At 41.4% G+C, this 22,069-nt stretch overlaps 1 protein-coding gene across 2 annotated transcripts in view; it reads left to right on the plus strand.

Moving 5' to 3' along the window:
• ENTREP2 (endosomal transmembrane epsin interactor 2) overlaps positions 1 to 22,069 on the plus strand; it is a 334,397-nt gene that overhangs the window by 132,226 nt on the left and 180,102 nt on the right. For both annotated transcript variants that reach the window (XM_069465806.1, XM_069465807.1), the window contains exon 2: positions 10,804 to 10,860. In XM_069465806.1, the coding sequence (XP_069321907.1) occupies positions 10,804 to 10,860 (57 nt within the window). The remainder of the gene's footprint in view (positions 1 to 10,803; positions 10,861 to 22,069) is intronic.

The following is a 22,069-nucleotide window of genomic DNA, read 5'->3' on the forward strand; positions in this document are numbered from 1 at the left end:
TGAAATGTCACAATATTTGTAATTTATCCCAAAAAGCAAAAAAAAAAAAAAAAAAAGAGAGAGAGAGAGAGAGATGAAGCAAATATGGCAAAATTGTTAATCAAGGTGACGGGTTAAGTAGTGGATTAAATATTCTTATTTTTTTGTTTTTCTGACTATTTGAAAATTTTCAAAATAAAAAAGTTTAAAAAATCATCAAAGGGTTGAAAGTTGAGGGAATGTCTTGGAAAATTGAACAAAAAAAGACCAGAAAGTTGGAAATAGAGAGAGAAAGGAATGAGAGATCAGCCAGAGAATAGAAATTACAGGGACCAAAGGAAATAGAGGGATCATTGCAAAATAATGATGATATAAGAAATATTCCCAGAAATGAAGGATAAAAGATTCCAGATTCAGATCAAATGCCCCATACTTCACCCAAAGAATGAAAAGCAGAGACTCTCTCACCACTGTGGAGGTCCATATATTCCCATTAGGAACCGGCTGTCCTATCCCTCCATGGCCTCTCCTGGGATCTGTTACTCCTACAAGCCTAGGACAACTTCCCGTCTCCTGAGCCCATTCTTTCTTGGTCTTATTTTTCTTCATTTTCTGTGTCCCTGTGTAACATACCACATGGTTTCACTCCTTTTTTGGTCTCCCTTGTCTGCTGCCCCCCAAGAATGTCAGCACTATAAGGGGGGCACCGTGTGTCATTTTTTTTTTTTTTAGCTACTGAGTCCCCTGTGCCTAGAACAGTGCCTGGTAAATAGCCAGCATTCAGCCAATATTTGCTGATGAATGAATCAGACTTCTCAGTAGCCACAGTTGAGGTCAGAACATTATTATGTTGATCTATTGATCATTGCCTAAAAAGTTCTGGGAGATAATAATCTATACCCTAAAATTTCTATCCCTATATTTCAAAAATCTTACCATTATGAATCCTTTGTTTGAAAGTTATTGAAGGATATGGTCCATCAAAAAATTAGGGAGCAAACCAAGAAAAAAGAAGACATGGGTTCAAGAAAACAGGGGCTCCAGTCCAGGAGAGAGGGGAAGGGGAGCCCAGGGTGAAGGCAAGTTCCTGAGAGCTGGGGTGCACCAGGCTGAGGGGATGTCCAGGTGAGGAAGGAGCAGGTGATTGGGGGTCCAAGAGGGACTCCAAGAGACTCAGGTCTCTTGGAGAACTAGGGATAAATTTTTGATAGATATACAGTCATGCACTGCATATCAATGTTTTGGTCAGTGATGGACTGCATAGATGATGGTGAACCCGTAAGATTATAACACCATATTTTTACTGTACCTTTTGTATGGTTAGATACATTTAGAGTCACAACTACTTACCGTTGTGTTACAGTTGCCTGCAGTATTCAGTACAGTAACATGCTGTACAGGTTTGTAGCCTGGGAACAACAGGCTGTACCATATAGCCTAGGCATGCAGTAGGCTACACCGTTTAGGTTTGAGTAACTATACTCTACGATATTCACACAATGACGCAGCACTTCTCAGAATGTATCCCCGTACATAGTAAAGCAATGAACGACTCGATTGAAGATTTAAGTGAAAAATGAGGCAATTGACCCCAATTAAGTGTTGTAATATGATTTTTAAAAAGCACTATAATTATAGTACTTATTGTGACTCAGTTATGGATAATATTACACAGTAATAATAAAGGCAATACCTAATGCAGAAATAACAAAAAGCGTGCTGTTACTATATTGGGATCAGGAAAGTGAGGGAGAGTTGGGGAGCAAGGTTGTGGGTCTGGCTGTGTCGGCTGTGTATTGGGGGGTTGCTGGGAACGTGAGAATCCTCAACTGTCATAATCAGAAGTCAGTCAGAGCATCAGGCTTAGAAATTTGAAAGTAAATAGAAGAAACAACTGAAACAATTATAAGTGGCAGCCTCTCTGGGGAACAATTTGTGTTTTCAAATCATGTGTAAGAATTACTTAGGTCAGAAAAAATGAAATACATATTCATATTTTTATAAGCTTGTTCAAAAATATTTTTTCTCATATATGTTTGTGATTCCAGATGTTTATAGACTAATATAGTAGGTCACTCTTTAAATAAATGATAGTATTTTCATACAACGGCATACCATACTGCTGTTAAGATGATGCCAAGGAACACTTACAGGGTGTGATGGCATGATCATGATGCATTTTACTGTAATGAGAAAAGGCTATTGGCAATATGTCGGCTCAACTTTTCTATGCTTATATAGAACCCAGCCACATGTTAACAGACGTTATAGTAGAAGTGGTGAGAGTATAGATGATTTCATTTTCTTCCTTTGGCTTATCTTCCTTTCCTCTCTTTTTATATATTGAACTTACATTGCTTTTGTTATAAAACAAAGGGGAAAAGTCAGCCTACTGTTCCTCAGGACTGTGCTGGCTGCAGAACTGGACAGGAGTGAGGGCTCGAACCGCTGGTCCTGGGGGGCGGGCACCAGCTGAGCGTGTGTCTGCTGGGAGCCTTCACTTTCATGCTTGCCGTGGTTCCAGGACCCTTGCGCAAAGTGGGGATTATGCGGTTGAAAAAGACTTACCCTCTGCCCCCCAGGACTTGCTGACCAGTGGGGAGACAGGTGCATCAACAGGAGTGTGGGGTGGTTGGTGCCTAAGCCCCATGGTCCTGTAGCTGTTTGCTGCACATTCTGGGTAATCAGCTGTGCAGGGGAGGGGGAGGCAGAGGTGACCCCTCCCACGTGGAGTGGCCTGCATGAGGCAGGATGGTGAGCAGGGACCCTCTGAGACTGAAAATGTGGGACTTTGCCCAAGGGCTGAAGAAAGCTCCTGAAGGGCCGAGTGTCATCTGGGAGAGTGACATGGTCAGATTTGCATTGTAACAAGATGATTCCGCAGTGTGGAAAATAGGTTATAAGTGGCCAGGTTTGGGGGCAGGGAGACTGTCATAGGGCTCTTTCAGGAGCTCAGATGCCAGGTGACAGCTAGGCACTGGGTGGAGTGGGGAACCGTGCCTGGGGTCCAGTGTAAGTTGGTCAGTAGACATCCCTGACCTCGATGGCTTTGGGACAGAGATGGGTCAGGGGAGGGAAGCAGGGTAACTCTGGGATGCTGACGGGCACACCTGGGTGCACGGGGACGTCTGGTGGAAGTGGGGCATGCTCCAGGAGCAGCTGGCCATGTTGAGTCAGACCTGCTGGTGACGCATCCCTCAGGTTTCCTCTGGGCCAGTGGGTGTCCACACGGGCCTGGAAGGAAGAGGGTGGAGAAGCTTAGATGCACATTGAAGGATGGAGCCGGGAGGGAATGAGCTCTCCCAGGTAGATCCCGTGTGCAGGGGAGGAGGAGGGCTACAGGAGATGGACAGGTCAGGGAGCACCTGCTAAGGAGCAGCTGTGGGGGGTGGGTGGGAAGGAAGCGAGGGGACAGCCAATCAAGGGAATGTTCTCTCTGGAGAGCCGGAGTTAGATCAACGTCAGTCCGATGAGGGCTGAAGGGCTCGGTGACCCAGAGGCCACTGCTGACCAGACGTGGGAGTTCTGGAGCAGGTGGATGCAGGCTCCAGTCACAGGAGGAGGGGGAACAGCACTGAGGAGTGGAGACAGCTGTCATAGGGCTGCTGGGGCCACTTGGTGGAGGGCAAGGTCCCCCTGGTGCCCCTAGCTTGGCGAGAGCTGTCCAGATCCGCACCCTCTGTGTGGGTGTCCTAGGAGTGACTAAACCTGCGGGAGGACATAGGCCATGAGTGAGAGGCAGGCACCGTGTCCTTGCCCCAGCGTGTGTCACTTCAGTCTGGGCTTGTCATCAGTGGGCATGGTCTCCATGCACTCAGGGCAGTAGCACAGAAAGCACTCCTGTGCCTTCTCCCTGCACCTTTCCTCCCCTGCCCGAGCGTCCCTCTGTCTCCTCTCAGAACCTGATGGGGACAGAAGACTCTGCACTCATTTTTTTTTTTTTTTTTGGAGACAGAGTCTCGTCCTGTTGTCTGGGCTAGAGTGCTGTGGCGTCAGCCCAGGTCACAGCCACCTCAAACTCCTGGGTTCAAGCAACCTCCTGCCTCAGCCTCCCGAGTAGCTGGGACTACAGGCATGCGCCACCATGCCTGGCTAATTTTTTCTATATATTTTTAGTTGTCCAGCTAATTTCTTTCTATTTTTAGTAGAGATGGGGTCTCGCTCTTGCTCAGGCTGGTCTCAAACTCCTGAGCTCAAACAATCCACCCGCCTCAGCCTCCCAGAGTGCTAGGATTACAGGCGTGAGCTACCGTGCCTGGCCAGCTCTGCACTCATGTATCTGCATGTGGCCCTGCCCGGTGTGAGAGCAGAGGGCAGGAGAGAGGGCCACCTTGGTGCAGCACCTGCTGCAGGGAGAAAGGAGAGCAGCGTTCAGGCCCAGCAGCGGCTGGCGCTGGCTGCAGAGCGGAGCTCCCAGGCTGGGAGCAGAGGGGCGAGAGTGCACGGATTCAGGGAACCCTCCAGGGTACAACTAGGCTCTCTCAGGGCAGGCGTTCTGTTCCCAGAAAGAAGTGTGCTTTGGGGCTAAGTCAGGAAATGGGATCATGGCTTCTGGCCCCGAGAACAGGATGGCGCGGGGGCAAAGGCACCTGTAGGGAACAGTCCTTGATTTTGGAGTTTGCATAAATAGTGTGTGGTTTATAACATTAGTACGGTGGGCCTTTATTCATAATCACTTGGAAATGAAAGAGCAATTTGTCTACCAGACAGGTTCAGTTCCTATTGTAATTCCAGTGGATTTAAAAGTTGATGTGGGTCTGCGAATTTGCTTGCATAATTATACTCTGATAGCTTTTCATTACACATAATGCGACTTTAATGGAATTAATGTTCTGTATCAACAAATACATTGTTTTTGTTATTGTGCCAAGAGGAGACTTCTAAAAGAAGAGAAAAAACATGATTTTCAAATGGTTTATATAATACTCTTTTTCAAACAGGGCAATCTACCTGCCCACTTCATATTCCTACCCCCAACCCCCTGACACACATTGGGTTGAGAGAGGGAGGGGGCAGAGGCTCTTGAATACATTTGGGGGCTGGTTGGAATTCATCCTTGACCTGCATTTGTCTCTTAAATTCTCATTATTCTTCACCAAAGAGCAGCAGCCCACATAGCATTGCTCATGGCCATGTGGCTGGCACCTTTCTGGGCAGACCAGATCCCCTGCCCCCTACACACACCTTGTTGGTCATCCTGCCACCTGGGTCTCCTTCACAGAGCTGGGATTCTGGTTTCCTGCCCCTTTGCTCGGGCTGGTGACCGTTATGTTCCAAGAAACCGTCTATACCTGTTCTGAAGCCAGGGCCCTTGCAGTGTAAGCGCTGGAACTTGTCTAGCCCCATCCACCTCCCCCACCGCAGAAAGGAACATTAGGGAGTTTAGTGCCCACTGACATGGGTTCTGCCTCCCCCCTTAGAAGTTACAACCAGCTGTCATTGGCTGAGGTTTTAATAATGGGTTTTCTCTGTTTTGTAACTATAAACCATGGGAAATGGAAAAGTACAAGGAAGAAGCCAAAATCCCACTGTCTGGAGATGACCATGGTGACTTGGAGATGGGCTGCAGATTTTTTTTTTTTTATGTATTTGCACGTTGGTGTCTATATCTATTTACTTAACAGAAGGGAAATTATCTGCCTTCCAGACCATTTTGTAGCCTGCTTTTCCTATTCTTGTTTTTCTTTTGTTTAGTGTGAACATTTCTACATGACATTAAATATTCTTCGGTAACAAGACTTAATGGCAGCAATTGGAAAGGACCCAATAAATATAAGCAATTTCCTCTTGCTGAACACTTAGGTCATTTCCAGTTTTCAAAATTAGAAATAATCCTTTGGTTAATACCGGGAATTGTTAGGAGTGGAATTATAGGTTCAGTGGTATGCATAGTTTTAATATGCATTACATAATACATGAATGGATTAAAGATTAATATTATAGAACTTCACCTCCTTCCTAATTCTGTTTTCCATTGTTAAGTTTCTTGTGCATCCTTCCAGAGGGAAATGTTAATGTAGTACCAGCATTCATCCATTTCTTTCTGTTTATACAAGTGGGGATCCTTCCTGCTTGTCAGTTATTTATCTTTGAGATCATTCCACATCAGCATAAACAGATCTCCCTCAAACTTCATAATGCATATATTCATGCAATATATAAATACCAAAGTTTATTTAACTAGCCTTTTATTGCTACCCACTGGTTCAGGTTTTTGCAGTAAATATCCTTGTGTAAATGGCTTGGCATGTTTTTGATATAGGCAGAATTCCCAGTTGTAAAATCATTGAGTATGAGCATATACATTTTTTATTTTGAGAGATATTATGAAATTGCCCCCAAAGAAAGCTACCTCACATTATACCGTCATCAAAAATGTTTTGTTGTTGTTGTTGTTGTTTTCGGGCCAGGTTCTGATCTGAAAAAATGTTTAGGAGGTACTTTTTTTTTTCCCTCTGCCTTTTGCCATCCTTGAGTTTTATCAAAGCTTCACCAAAATGTTGCCAGACTGATTGATAAAAATATTTACCATGTTGTTTTGACTTGCATTAAAAAATTTTTGAGTAGGTTTAAGCATCCTGTTATATGTTTATTGTCCATTTAAAATGTGAACATCCTATTCATAGTATTCAGCCATTTTTTTGTATTGAGTTGTTCATTTTTAATTTATATGAGCTCTTTGTAAATTAATAAAATCCACCATTTGCCTACTGTATGTATTATAAATATTTTTCCAATGTGAAATCAGTCTTTGATTTTATGTTCTTTTTAAACCACAAATATGTTCATTGGCTCTTGCCACAATAATGCTGCATAGAAAACACCCCAAAATTCAGTGGTTGACAGTGGCAAGCCATTATTTTCTCCTCTGGGTCTGCAGGTCAGCTTTTGTGGCTCTGCTTTGGGCTGTAGGCTTCTGGTTGCATTTGGGTCTATGCCATGTGTCCTTTCTGGGACTCAGGCTTGACGGGACAGTGACCACCTGGGCAAGGAAGGGGCAAGAGGGAACATGTGATGCATCTAAAGTGGGGGTGATGGCACCTACCACTTCCACCCACTGTGACCAAACAAGTCCCATGGCCGAGCCCAATATTGGGGTTGGGATGGGACCCCACCCACTCTCCAGGAAGGCTTCAGCCTCATATATCAAAGGCACAGACTTGCATTTCTAAGACAGACAGGCCCTAGGATTTAGAACAAAGATTCATTCTGCCACAGGCAAGTGTTTTTTTTAAAAAGCATAAACAAAAATTTGAAATTTATTTATCTTTTCCATAATGACTCTTGATACTGTGTTGTGCTTCAAAAGGCTGACTTCAAGATTCTTTTTAAATTTATCGCATTTTCTTGTAGAACATTCATGTTTTAATGCATGTTTTACTCTTTGGTTCTTCTGGAATTTATTTTAGTATAAAACTGAGCTAGAGATTAAGTTTCATGTCTTTCCAAGTGGCTAGTCAGTAGCCCCAGCACTTTTTATTGCATAGGTTTCTTTTTCCTCTTTTTAGTATTTTAATTAGAATTGCATGGAACTTATACATTATTTAGACTTCCTATTTAAAAATGATTTTTTCTCTATATAATAGGGAAATCTTTTATGTTCCCCAGTAGATGTTAAAGATTTTCTTGATATTGCTCTTGCTCATCTCTTATTAGGTCTGTTTATTCTAAGATATTCTGTCTCTTTGCTTACTGTTATAAATGGAATCTTTAACTTTATTCTCATTTCTAACCAATCTTTCCTAGCATATGTATAGGGAAGCTATTTTTCTATAGTTTAAGATCTTGTGTCCTAACTGTGCCTATCACTGTAACATTGGACAGGTCACTTAACCTCTTTGTGCTTTAATTTCCTCATCTGTGCTTGGGCTCAAGAATCATAGATACCTTTTCGGGTTGTCAGGATAAAGAGTTAAAGTATACAAACTTAGGAGGTTCTGGCATGTAGTCATTGTTCAATCATGTAACTACAGTTGACCCATGAACAACACAAGGTGAGACTGTGCGAGTCCACTTATGTGGGTTTTCTCCTGCCTTTGCCATCTTTGAGGCAGTAGAAGTAACCCCTCCTTTTCCTCCTCCTCCTCCCCAGCGTACTCAACGTGAAGATGATGAGGATAAAGACCTTTATGATGATCCACTTCCACTTAATAAATAGCAAATATATTTTCTCTAACTTATGATTTTCTTAATGATATATTCTTTTCTCCAGCTCACTTTATTGTAAGAATACAGTATTGTAAGAATATAGTGAATAATACATCTAACATACAATATATGTGTTAATTGACTGTTTATAGTAAGGCTTCAGTCACCACTGGGCTATTAGTAATTAAGTTTTTGGTGAGTCAGAAGTTATACATGGATTTTAAACTGCCTAGGAGTCAGCTCCCTTAAGCCCCCATGTTGTTCAAGGATCAACTGTACTCTTATAATTTTTCCATATATTGATTTTGTAACCAGATAATGTACTAAATTTTTTATGGTTTCTTATTCTTTGTAATTAATTCTCTTGGGTTTTCTAGTTAGATAATTACATTATTTTCAAATAGTAATAATTTTGCCCCTTCTTTCTAATATTTATAACTGTTCTTCCTTTTTCTTTTTTAATTTTATATTAGTGTTCTAGCCATATTAGTTTTCTATTGCTGTGTAACAGATTGCCATAAGCATAGCAGCTCAGAACAGCCCAAATCTATTATCTCAGAGCTTCCACGGGTCAGGACTCTGGAATGTTTTCGCTGGGTCATGTGCTCAGGGTCTGGAGGCTGAAATCCAGGTGAGGACAGCTGCATCTTCTCCTGGAGGCTTGACTAGGGAAAGATCCATTTCCAAACTCCCTCACGTTGTTGGCAGAATTTATTTTGGGAGTTATATGACTCAGGTCCCTGTTTCCTTGCAAGCTGTTGGCTGGGGAAGCGCTCAGCTTATAGTGGCATCTCACCATACAGCAACTTACTTCTTCGAGGCCAGCAGCAGAATTTCTCACACCTCAAATCTTTGACTTTAATGAGAACCTAGACCCAAAGGGCTTGCCTGATTAGGTCAGGCCCACCCAGGAATATCTCCTTTTTGATTAACTCAACAGCAAACTGATTTGGGACCTAAATACATCTGTGAAATCTATTCACCTTTGTCACGTCATCATGTCACCTCATCATGGTACTGTATTCCATCCCATTGACAGGAGACGATCTTAAGTCTCTAGAGAGTAAGTAGGTCCTTCAGCCCAACTAGTCAGTCCTCAGATGACTGCAGGCCCTGCTGACATCCTTACTGTAACCACTCAGATGCTGACCACAGAAACTGTGAGATAATAATTTCTTATTGTATTAAAAAAAATCTTTGGAGAGTAAGGACAGCATCACCCGGTAAGGATCAACAGTTAAAAAGACAGCAGACTTTTTAACTGCAACAGTGGAAGCCAGAAGACAGCAAAATAATATTTTCAAACTTGACAGAAGCAACTGTCAACCTTGATTTGTGTTTCCAGCAAAACTATTTTTTCTAGCATGAGGGTGAGGCAAGACGTTTACAGATGAACAAAAAATGACAGCTTACCACCAAAATATCTGCACTAAAGGACTTTTAAATCAGGGGCTCATAACTTTTAGCATGGCAGTCTAGTAAAGACTGTGGGCCCCTTATTACAATATAGTTTTTAAAAGCATGAAAAAAATTACATAGGAATATAAAGGAAACCAATTATTTTGAAATATTTTAAAGTAGAAATACTTTAAAATATATTATTATATGTGCTACTTAACAACTCGTTAGATAACAAAATATAGTGGTGGATCTAGAAACTACCCTAATTTTCTAGTAAGTACCCCAGTGAGAAGGCAGCATCCCACAGGGTGGGGCTAGGACAAAGGAGTTTGGTACCAAGTGTATACAAGGTAATTTGCATCAAAGAAACGTGTTGCAGCAGAACAAACTGGGGTGTGTTTCACCTTTGACTTTCTTTTGACTCATGAGTTATTTGTAATTTAAAACATTTTAACATTCATGGATTTTTTTTCTTTCATGGGACTATCTTTGTCATCAGTTTATAGTTTTACTACTGCTTGAGAAAGAATGAAAGCTGTAGAATTCTACTTTCTATCTTGGGGGAAGAAGGTTGAGAAGAAAGGTGACTTTCCTTGGGGACGGTATGAGTGTGATGTATTGATGCAGCCCCCAAGGGGAGATGGTGTGGAGAAGGTTGGGACCACAGACTGTAAATGAAAGACTGGGAGAGGGAATGGTGCGTTGGGATTTGTTCCAAGGAGCAGAGGCTGAAGCCACAGACCAGGGGGGTGTGGCAATGAGTGTGTTCCCTGAAAGTGGGGACAGACAACTTAGGGTCTGCACGCCTCAGTGAGCCTCGTCATGTGGCCCCTGCAAGACCCAGACAAAAGAAGCCACGCTGACAGCAGAAAAAATGACTGTTCCTCAGGATGGTCACACACTCCATGAGGATGAAGTTAGGACGTCACACAGCATGGAGCTGCAACACAAACAGCTTTGCAAGATGGGCATTGCTGAACTTCTTTCATTCCGGCCAGCTCAGAATATTATTTGCTCCATTTTTGCAACAACTATTATTCAGCTGGTGTCTCGGTGGTAAATTGGTATCACTGTAGCTATTGGGCACCTCTGCCATGTGTTTTGTACCTCTCCACACGGGGGCAGGCTGTGAAAACACAGCTCCTGGTAACCCCGCTCCTGCGTGCGGGCTGCATTCCACGAGTCCTTCTTCAGGCTGGAGTGGCCGGCAGTGTTTTGATTGTTCATGAAAGGTTTCTGAAGCATCTCACCTTCTTGTACCCTTTGTCCTTCTAGGTGCTGCTGTCGGGACTCATTGGTGTCGTTTCCTGGAAGAGGCCTTTCTCCCTCGTGGTAAGTTGCACCTGTGTCTCCAGGTGACCATGGAGCAGGGTTCCACGTTCAGAGGTGTGAGCATGTTAGAGGCAGTGGCGAAGAGAATTCCAGCTTCTTTGCAGAACTTTATGAAAATGTAACCACTGAATGCGGATGGATCCTAAGTGAGGACCGCTGTGCATCTGTGTGTTGCACTTCTGAGAGTGCTCCTCCAGTATTTTCCCAAGGTGCTCCTAGGGCATCATCTTTTTGTGTTTTGTTTTGGTGCCTTCCTGTAAGGACATGCCACAAAGACATTTAAAAGTGAGGATGCAAGCATTTTCTGTAGACATTCAAACCTGTTCATGCTTATGTATGATCACACAAACAGGGCATATTTTATCAGAGTTCAAGAAATGTTAGGTTTTTGTGTGTTTTGGAGACTATAAAATTCTGAGAGAGTAAAATAAGCATTGCTATTTGAATGGCTGTGGCATTGTGCTGAGGAGAGAAAGATGATGGTTTTTCCCTCCGAAGACTACCCCGAGCAGGTTTGTGTCTATTGATTTGTATGCCTGTTCTTCTCAGCGTGTGCATTAATATATTGATGTGTCCGTGTCAGGGTGAGAGGAAGAGATTTTTCCAGGTTGTGATGGGTAATGAAGATGACAGCGTGGCGTTTTCTTCTTTTATATTAATCAGTTATTTAAAATCTCCCCTTTAAGTGATTAGACTTGGACATAATGACACGTACTAAATATTAATGGAAATAGAAAAAAAAAACCACATTTGTGTATTGAAAAACACCTCCTTCACAAAAGGAACTGTGACATCCTGACATGGTATCAGGGAAGGGTGGAGTGGCCTTAAATTCAGCTGAACATCCTCTTCTGCTGTATCTCAGCTCCTATGAGAAATTTCCTTTTTAAAAAATATTTTTTATTTAGAAATTTTCAAACATGTACAAAAATAGAGAGACTGGTATAATGAACCCCTCATCTGGCTTCAACAGATATCAACATCCGGCTGGTCTTGTTTTGTCAATATCCCTGACCCTACTACTAGATTATTTTAAGGCAGTCCCAGCTAGTGCATCAAGAAGCTGACTATTGGTTCAGAGTGGAATGGCAGTGAACATGCCGACTGCAGGGCTGACGTCCTTGGGGTGTGCAGTGCAGTGACTTTGCGCTGCCTTCAGCAATGTGGGGACAGCTGCCCCATTCCTCCTCGTCCAGCCCTGGCCCCCCAGGACAAGGAATCTCACCAGGCTGTGCATTTTCCCAGGCAGGATGCATGCAGCTTATAGCTGATGAGGAGTTAGGACTCCTCATGTTGTGGCTTGGGTGTGTCTTGGGGAGGCCAAAGGAGCAGGGTGAGGCCTCAGGGCTTCATCCTAGGAGGAGGGACGTAGCACCAGGTGCACCTGCTAGAGCAAAGCGTTGAGAGTGCTCCCTCCCCAGCCCTGCCACGCGGTGATTGGTGCAGGGCCACCTGCCCTCTGGAAGGCAGGCAGCGCAGACCTCCCATGGAATTATTTCCTTCCCAGGCAAAGGAGAAGGGTTCGCCTAGCTGACTTCTTTGTCGCATGTAGGGAGGTAAGGATATTATATGGGTAACATCAACTGCTGCAACAAACCCCAGACTTTCAGTGGCTTAATACAGGGCGAGTTTGCTCCTGGCTCCTGCCCAGGGCGGGCACTGCAGTTAGTGGCCACGTCCTCTGCAGAGGGATTCAGAGAACTGGTTCCTTATCTGGGGGTCCCACTATTCCCTAGGCCTGCGGAGTCCTCTGCAATTGAGTGAAAGGGGTTAGAGGATGGAGAAGGAACCCCTGTGGCTAAATGTTCTTGGCCTGAAAGTGACGTTCATTGCTTGCTTGTCAAACCATTAGGGAGAGCTTGTCACAGGGTCCTGTCTAGTTGCAGAGAAGGCTGGGACAGGTACTGTCTCGATAGGCACTTCCCAGAGGTAGCTCCATGCTGTGGAGAGGAGGGCATGAATTTTGGTGGGTAGTTATCTCTACCATAAGAACATTCTTCTGTTGTGTTGACCAGGCAGTACAATCTTGTGATTCATTAGCAAAAACTCACTCTCTGAATCATGACCATTGATGTAGCTTTGGCTTTGGCTTTATTTTAAGAGAAGTAAAGGCATTCACAACAGTTGGGAGGCAAATCTAAAATATACACATGTATTAGTCAGAGTGCTCCAGAAAAACATAACCATTAGGAGATATATATATAGAGATATATATAGAACATATGTGTGTATATATACACATACACACACATATATGCATTCATATATTTATCTAGATTATAATATAGATCTCCCTCTATATGTGTGTGTTTATATATATAGACAGATACATAGAGAGAGATTTATTTTATTTTATTTATTTTTTCCTAAAGTGCTGGGATTACAGGTGTGAGCCACTGCACCTGGCCTGATTTATTTTAAAGAACTGGCTCACACAATAGTGGGGACTGGCAAGTTCAAAATCTGTAGCGTAGGCCAGCAGGCTGGAGATCAAGGGCACAGTTGATGTTCTAGCTTGAGTCCAAGGGCAGCCTGGGACAAAATTCTCTCTTTCTTGGAGGAAGTTGGTCTTTTTTCTCATAAGGCCGTCAACTGATTGGATGAAGCCCACTCACATTATGGAGGGTAACTGCTTTGTTCAGAAACTACTGACTTAAGTGTTACTGTCATTTAAAAAATACCTTCACAGTGACATCTAAACTAGTGTTTGGCCACATATCTAGGTACGGTGGCATAGCCAAGCTGACACATAATGGTAACCATCACAATGAAGTTCTATAAACATGGCCAAAAATTTTCTATCCAGAATAATACCAACAAACCGTTATCAATAATGGTAGTAACCGTTCATTGAGTGGGATCTGTGTGTCCTCATCCTGAAAGTATTAGCAAGGGTAGGTTTTCTCATTTTACGGCCTCCAGGCCTTGAAGTAAGGAGCTGGGACTCGAACCTAAAGCTCTCTGACTCCCAAATCCTCCTTTTTTCCAACCTCCCATAGTCCATGTAGACATTATCTTTCTGCCCCATGGCTCTTCTCTAATAACTTGACTCCTTCAAAAGCATAGTCTTGTCCCTTAGCATTTTCTGTCTCAGTTGGTGACACCACCACCCCCTCACCCATCCTGGAAAATGGGGAGTCATTCTTACGTCCCTCCCCTTTCATATTCTTTCCCAAGCTCTCTGCGTGTTAGTCATTTTATACCTGTGCAGTTGGCCCTCTCTTCTCTACTACTTAAGCCACCTGTTCTAAGGCAGACCCTGCCTTGCATCTCACAGGAGGCTGCAGTAGCCTCCTAACGGATCTTTGCTCAAGAGTTTGGTTTTCTCAAATCCAGTCTCTGCACGGATGGAGGGATTGGCATCTAAAGTGTCAGCTGGACTATGTTACACACCTTCTTTCGCCCTTCCATGGTTTTCCAGGGCCTAGAAAATAGAACTGAGGTTTTCCAGATGACGTCTGAGGCCTGTGGTGCAAGGAAAGGAAGACTTCGAAAGGAAAGCACCTTGTCCAGGGTCTTATCACTAGAATGGCTTGAAGTCTTGATTTCAAGAATTCTTTTATTCCGAGATTCTGCTTTTATTCTCCATGCTAATGATGTGTTTCCATCTTCCTGGAGGTGTAGACTGAAGATGTGGCTGTGAGTATTCTAGTTCATTACCAGGGGGACACACTGGCCTCTTCTCTCCCCACCACCATAATAATCACCACGGTGAGTTGCCCTCTTGGAAGGGAGAGTGTCTGTCCCTCAGGGTGCTGAGAAGCAGGGTTGGGCCCCAGTGCTCTAGGGTCTGCACAGCCATGCCAGACTCTGCTGGGTTGGCCAGCTAGGGACAGGACTGAATGGGCCCTGCTGACAGTGGGTTTTGGTGCCGCCGTAGTTCTGCTGGCAGCAGCTATCAGCGCTTGCAAATACGAGCCTGTCGCAAGTTCAGCTGTATCGCCTCTTTATTGCCCTGGGCCTAGAGACAGACAGAGTGAGATGAAGGAGAGGCATAAACTGCTCTAGCCCAGGGTGACTGACGTGCTAGAGGGAGAAGGCTCTGTTAGGACAGAGGAAGAGAGAGAGGTGCAGCAGGCTGTCTGAGCACTCAGGGAGGGAGGCTTCCAGCCTTCCAGGCTGGTAAATGTGATGCGAGAAAGAAGAAGAAGGAAAATGATGTGATTTTTTTTTGGTCATAGTATTTTATAAGAACCTTTCTAAATGCTGAAGACAAGTGATAACTATGTCAATAAAGAATGTGTGTTTTCACGTTACTGGGGTAACTTTTTTTTTGAAATATGTGCTTAGTATCAAGTATGATTGAGATAATTGTCTTCCTTACATTAAATTGTAAAAAGTCCTACATTATGCTGGATGCCAATTAGAAATCAGATTATATAGCTCTGATTAGATGATTTTTTGAAAGATTCAGTGAAACATCTTGTGATGGCTTATGTTTTAATAATGGAAACAATCTCGTGCATAATCATAAGTAGTATAATTTAAAAAAACTTGAGTGACATAATGCTGAGCTGGACATTAGATTATTTGTAATAACTAATACTATTGAAAGACTAGAACCGTGGAGTTGAAAATACTTTTTAGGATTTATTTTTATAAATAATAAATTACTCATAATTTAGTTTTTTTAAAGAAAATCTATTTTAAAGTAAATCTATTTTAAAAAGCACTGATATGAGGCCGGGAGCGGTGGCTCATGCCTGTAATCCTAGCACTCTGGGAGGCCGAGGCGGGCGGATTGTTTGAGCTCAGGAGTTCGAGACCAGCCTGAGCAAGAGCGAGACCCCGTCTCTACTAAAAATAGAAAGAAATTATATAGACAGCTAAAAAATATATATATACATATATATAGAGAGAGAAAAATTAGCCGGGCATGGTGGTGCATGCCTGTAGTCCCAGCTACTTGGGAGACTGAGGCAGGAGGATTGCTTGAGCCCAGGAGTTTGAGGTTGCTGTGAGCTAGGCTGACACCACGGCACTCTAGCCTGGGCAACAGAGTGAGATTCTATCTAAAAAAAAAAAAAACACTGATATGGCTGGATGCAGTGGCTCACATCTATAATCCTAGCACTCCTGAGACGTGAGAATGGCTTGAGGTCAGGAGTTTGAGACCAGCCTGAGCAAGAGCGAGATCCCATCTCTATAAAAAATAGAAAAGTTAGCAAGCATGGTCGTGTGCACCTGTAGTCCCAGCTACTTGGATGGCTGAGGCAGGAGAATGGCTTGAGCCCAGGAGTTTGAGGTCGCAGTGAGCGATGATGACACCACTGCACTCTACCAAGGATGACAGAGCAAGATTCTGTCCACCTGTCCCCACAAAAAAAAACAAAACAAAACAACACTGATGTTTAGGGATGTGAGTACCATATTTTACTCAGATGATGTGCTAAGTCAATCCGCATAGGAATGTGTATCCATCAGGGTCCACTCAGAGAAGCAGAGCCTCTTGGAGCCAACAGCAGAGATCTCTGTGAGGCACTCTGTTCTGATAACTGTCCTGGCTCTGCTGTCTCTCGTAATAACCACTTGTCTTTAATGATTAACTGCCACCACTTGGCCCCTGCCATCCTGCGATCTTCATTGCGTTTAGGGATCCTAGTTTGACAGAAGCACAGAAATTCCCACATAGTCCTGACCTACAGAGAAGAGTCACCATAGTGTTCAAGGATGCCGGGGCTCCCTGCATGGATTTATTTCTCACGGCTGTGGTCAAAGATGTGTCCTCTGGATCCTCTTGGGATGGGTGAGGTGATGTAGGATTCTTAAACTATGTGAAGTATAATTTCACTTGAAGATAAACTATGATAAGTTAAAGATGTTTATTATAAACCCTAAAGCAACTACTAAAATAAAACAAAACAAAATAAAGACTTGGCTAAGAAACCAACAAAGGAAATAAAATGGAGTCATAAAAAATATCCAATTAATTTAAAAAGAAGGCAGGAAAAAAGGGAAAAGGGAACAAATAATAGATGGCACAGAAATTAAACAAATATTAATAGTCAGAGTTCATTACCCATTTGGATTTCTTTGGTGAATTGCTTGTTCATATTTTTTCTGTAAGACTGTTTCATTGATTTGTGGATGTTCTTAATGTAGTAATACTTTTCTGTTTTAAGTGACTATTATTTAACCCCAGTCTGTCTTGTTTGTCTGTCTTTTAATTTTTAATGAAACGTCTTTTTTTTAATACAGAAGTATTAGTTTTTTATCTTGTAAGATCTGTTATTTTTCTTATGTGGCTTTTAGGGTTTGTTTCTTACTTTAAAAGATCTCTCTTGCCCCATGATTCTGAAATTATTCTCCTGTGTATTTCTAAAATGTTTATAGTTTTTCTTTTCATATTTAGGTAATTGATTCAGAACTTATTTTTACATACGGTGTGAAGTAAGGCTCTAATTTTTTCTTTTCCAAATGGATAGCCATTTCCCCAGTACTATCTTTTGAGTGTTCAGTATTTCTCCCAGTTTATTAATAGACTGCAATGGCTGTTTATTAAGACATAAAAAAAGACATGGTCCGTTTATTAATCATTATTTAATGAATCTATCCATTCAGTTCATTTCTAACCCAACACTATATTGTTTGAATTAGTCCAGCTTTATTATAAGTCATTCTTTTATTTGTTTCATAGTTTTCTTGGCTACTTCTGTGCATTTTTCTCTTCAGTAAATTTTAGAATTAGCTTGTAAAGTTGGATACTGATTTGATTTTGCTTTGCTTTGATTTGATTTTTATTGTGCTTGCATTGATTTTATAGATTAATTTCTGGACAAATAATATCTATAACATTTAGAAATGGAGAATATATAGTTGAACCTTGAACAGCACAGGAGTTAGGGGCATCAACCCCATGTACAGTCAAAAATTTGAGTGTAACTTTTGACTCCTCCAGAACTTAACTGCTAGTAAGCAACTGTTGACTGGAAGCCTTACTGATAACATAAATAGTCAATTAACACGTATTTTATATGAGATATATATATATATATATATATATATATACTGTATTCTTAAAGTAAGCTAGAGAAAAGAAAATGTTTTTAAGAAAATCATAAGGAAGAGAAAATGCATTCACTGTTCATTAAGTGGGAGTGAATACAATATAAGGTCTTTATCCTTGTCTTCACATTGAGTAGGCCGAGGAGGAGAAGGGAGAAGGAGGGGTTGGTCTTACTATCTCAGGGGTGGCAGAGGTGGAAGAAAATCCATGTGTAAGTGGACCTGTACAGTTAAAATCCATGTTGCTCAAGGGTGAACTGTATTTTCTGCTATAATTTCTAGCAAGATATTGTGTGTTGGTTACCACTCACCATAGTGAATTGTTGGACTGGTTCTAATTATTTGTCTCTTGGATAGTTCAAGAAAAATTTGCTGAGGAAATTTCTTCCATTAAGTCTTTGATTATATCTCTTATCATTTTTTCTTTGCATTCTCTTTCTTTAACTTCTAGTAGATAAATACTCGACCTGCTAAATTTATCCTATGGGATTCCTAACATTTTTTAATATTTTCTTTTTCTTTGATTTCTGGGTATGTCTTCTGTGTTATTTTCTAGATAACTAATTTGGGCTTCAGCTATATTCATTCTACTGTTTGACCCTTCTGTTGAGTTTTTTATTTTGACAGACAGCTGTGTTATTTTCTGAGAACTCTCTGTTGTTCTCTAATTGCTTCTTTTTCATAGCAATGTGTTCACGTTTTATGAAACATTCATTTTATGGGTGCAATCTCCTTCAAAGATATTAATTAGAATTTTGTTTATCAGATATTCTTAACCTCCTTCTACAGGTTAATTGATCTCTTTAATCATCTAGGTCTTTATTCATGATATTTTGTTCACTCAATGTCAGCCCATCCTTGGTTGTCCTATTTGTATTTACAAAAGAAAGACTATGTTGATGAGGGTAGGTAGTTGGTATTATGGGCTTGGTGATTTGTTTTCTTGGGGGGGGGATGGGGAAAGGGGACAGTTCACCTTCCCTAAACCCTACCCTAATAGGCCTGGCCCAGCATGTGAAGGCCATCTTTGGGACCTGTGAAAGCAGGAGGTCTGTGTTGATTGGCAGGATCCATTTTAGGCTTCCTGGGGAATGAAGCAGGCTCAGGTGGGAACAGCTGAGCTTATTTTCCACCAAGTAAAGCTGCGTTTTGTCTCTTTCTTCCCAGCTTCAGTGTCCATTGTGAAGGTTCAGAGGTGCCTCAAGCTGTGCTTGTCCTGAGCAGATGGTGATGATGATGATGATGATGATCATGACAATAATTGCTAACATTTATTAATGATTCACTGTGTTTCAGACACTCTTCTGTGATGTGGGTACAGCAAGGTTTAGTTATGTTCAAGGTTTTGCAGCTAGTAAGGGGCAGAGCTCAGGTTTAAACCCAGGCAGTATGTTTCAGAGCCCATGCTCTTAACCTCTAGGCCAGTGTTTCTTCATCCTGCCTGCTCATCTAGAACACCTAGGGCACTATAAGAAATACTACTCCAGACCCATTATATCTGAATTTCTGGGAGTGGGGCCCAGGTATTTGTACTTTTTAACTTCTTGGATCATTTTGATGTGCAGCCAGGATTGAAAACCTGCTGCCTTTCCAGGGGTGCACTTGCTCTTGGTTGCAGTGCTCAGGTTGTCAATAACTTAGGCAAATGACACTTCTGTTTTCTCAGCTGTTCAAGATGTTGTTCTTTGCTAAGTCTTTGCTATTCTGGCACAGTTGTTAGATATGAATATGTTTATAATTGTTATATATTCTTGACTGACCCTTTGTCATTATAAAATGTCCTTCCTTGTTTCTGGTAAAATTTTTGTCTTAGAGACTATTTTGTCTAATATTATGATTGTTACTCGAACTTTCTTTTGGTTGGCATTTGCAAGGTGTATCATTTTCCATCTTTTTACTTTTCTGTCTTTTTACTGCCAAACTCTTTGTGTCTATGAATATAAAGTGAGTCTCTTGTAGACTGCATATAGTTTGATCATGTTTTAAAATCCATCCTGCCAATTTCTGCCTTTTGAGTTTAATTTACTTTCCTTTAATGTAATCACTGATGAGGAAGGATTATGTCTCCCATTATATTTGTTTTCTTTATGTCTTATCTTTTTTTGTGTGTTGCTATAATAGAATACCTGAGACTAGGTAATTTACAAAGAAAAGAAGTTTATTTAGCTCATGGTTCGGCAGGCTGGGAAATTCAGGATGGTTGGTCACATCTGGTGGCTTCTTAATGAGGGCCTCTTGCTGCCTCAAAACATGGCAGAGAAAGGGAAGGAGAACTGGGCATATGCAAAAAGGGCAAACCACGAGAGGCAACCTTGCTTTATAACAACCCACCCATATGGGAACTAATTCATTCCTATGAGAACTAATCTGGAATCAGGAGAAAGACATTAATCCATTTTAACAATCTAATCACATCTTAAAGGCACCACCTTCTAACGCTGTCCCACTGGCAGTTAAATTTCAATATGAGGTTTGGCTGAGACAAACAACATCGAAACCATAGCATCTGTGTAGTTACTGTTATTAGTTCTATTTACTTCTATGTGAGTTTAAGTTCCTATCTAGTTTTTTGTTTTTATAATTTTAGCCTAAAAGACTTCTTTTACTATTTCTTGTAATGTAGGTCTCATAGTGACAAATTCTTTCAGTTTTTGTTTGTCTGGTAGTATCTTAGTTTCTCCTTCATTTTTAAAGGGTAGTTTTGCTGAATGTAAAATTCTGGGTTGCCAGGTTTTTTTTCCTTTTATTTTCTTTTGGAACCTTGCCATTGCACTCCCTTCTGTCCTGCATGGTTTCTGATAAGAAACTATTAATCTTATTGGGATCCCTTGTATGTGATAAGTCACTGCTCTCTTGCTTTCAAGTTCTCTCCTTGGCTTTGTCTTTTGACAGTTTGATTATGATATGTCTAGGTATGGATCTCTGAGTTTATCCTAGTTGGAGTTCATTAAGCTTGGATGTGTAGATTCATGTCTTTCATCAGATTTGGGATGTTTTTGGCCATAATTTCTTCAAAAATTCTCTCTACCCTTTTTACTTTATCTCCTCTCCTTTTGATACTCCAATTATGTGCATTTTGATACACATTATGGTGTCCCCCATAACTCTTGGGATCAGTTCGTTTTTCTTCATTCTTTTTTTTTCTGCTGATCAGACTGGATAATATCAATTGACCTATCTTTAAGTTAGCTGATGATTCTTTCTTCTGGCTATTCAAATCTGCTATTTAATCCTTAAAGAAAATTTTTTATTTGAGTAAGTGTACTTTTCAACTCTATGATTTCTATTTGGTTTTCTTATAATTTCTGTCTCCTAATATTCTCTATTTGTTCAGACATCATTCTCATATTTTTCTTTAGTTCTTTAGACAAGGATTCCTTTAGTTCTTTTAACATATTTAAAATAGTTGATTTAAAGTCTTTGTCTACTACTAAGTCCACCATCTGGTATTCCCCAGGGACCATTTATTTTGATTGCTTTTTTGCCGATGTATATGGGCCATGCTTTCTTGTATCTTTATATTTCTTATAAGTATTTGTTGAAAACTGGACATTTACAATAATATAATATGTGGAAATCAAATTCTTCCCACCTACCATAGTTTGTTATTGATGATACTTGTTGTAGTTGTTATTTATTCATTTAGTGATTTTTTTTTTTTGAACTAATTCTGTAAAGTCTGTATTCTTTGTCATGGGTGGCTATTGAATTGTGTACTCGGTTAGTTTAGTAATTAGCTAAACTAATTGGACAGCGATTTACTTAAATTCCTGGAGCCAGTGCATCTCCCATTCTCTGCTGAGTGGCTCTGTGTGTCTATTGAGGTATACCTGCAACATTATGCCAGGCAGTTGCCATCTCCACTTTGGCCTTCACTTCCTGCTTGCACTGAACTTCAGAGTCAGGGGTGAGAGCTTAGAGCTTTCTCAGGTTTTTCCTGGGCATGTGCACAATCTTGTGCGCGTGTGTGGCATTCTGTACTCCCAGAAATAGGTTGGAGCTTTTCAAAAACCCTGTGGACAACTTATTTCCCAGGGTTTTTAAAAAAGCTTTTTGGTTAGTCTCTTGTTTGCCCCAAATATTATCCACTGATCAGGCAGTTGCAAAGTGAATACACTTGCCTGTGAGTGTATTTGACACTTTCCCCCAGGGTAAAGGCTTTTCACATTGGGTGAGCTCCAGGTCAGGTAAAATACAAATAGCC

Source organism: Eulemur rufifrons, chromosome 3 (genome assembly GCF_041146395.1).
Source record: "Eulemur rufifrons isolate Redbay chromosome 3, OSU_ERuf_1, whole genome shotgun sequence".
Classification (NCBI taxonomy): Eukaryota; Metazoa; Chordata; class Mammalia; order Primates; family Lemuridae; genus Eulemur; species Eulemur rufifrons.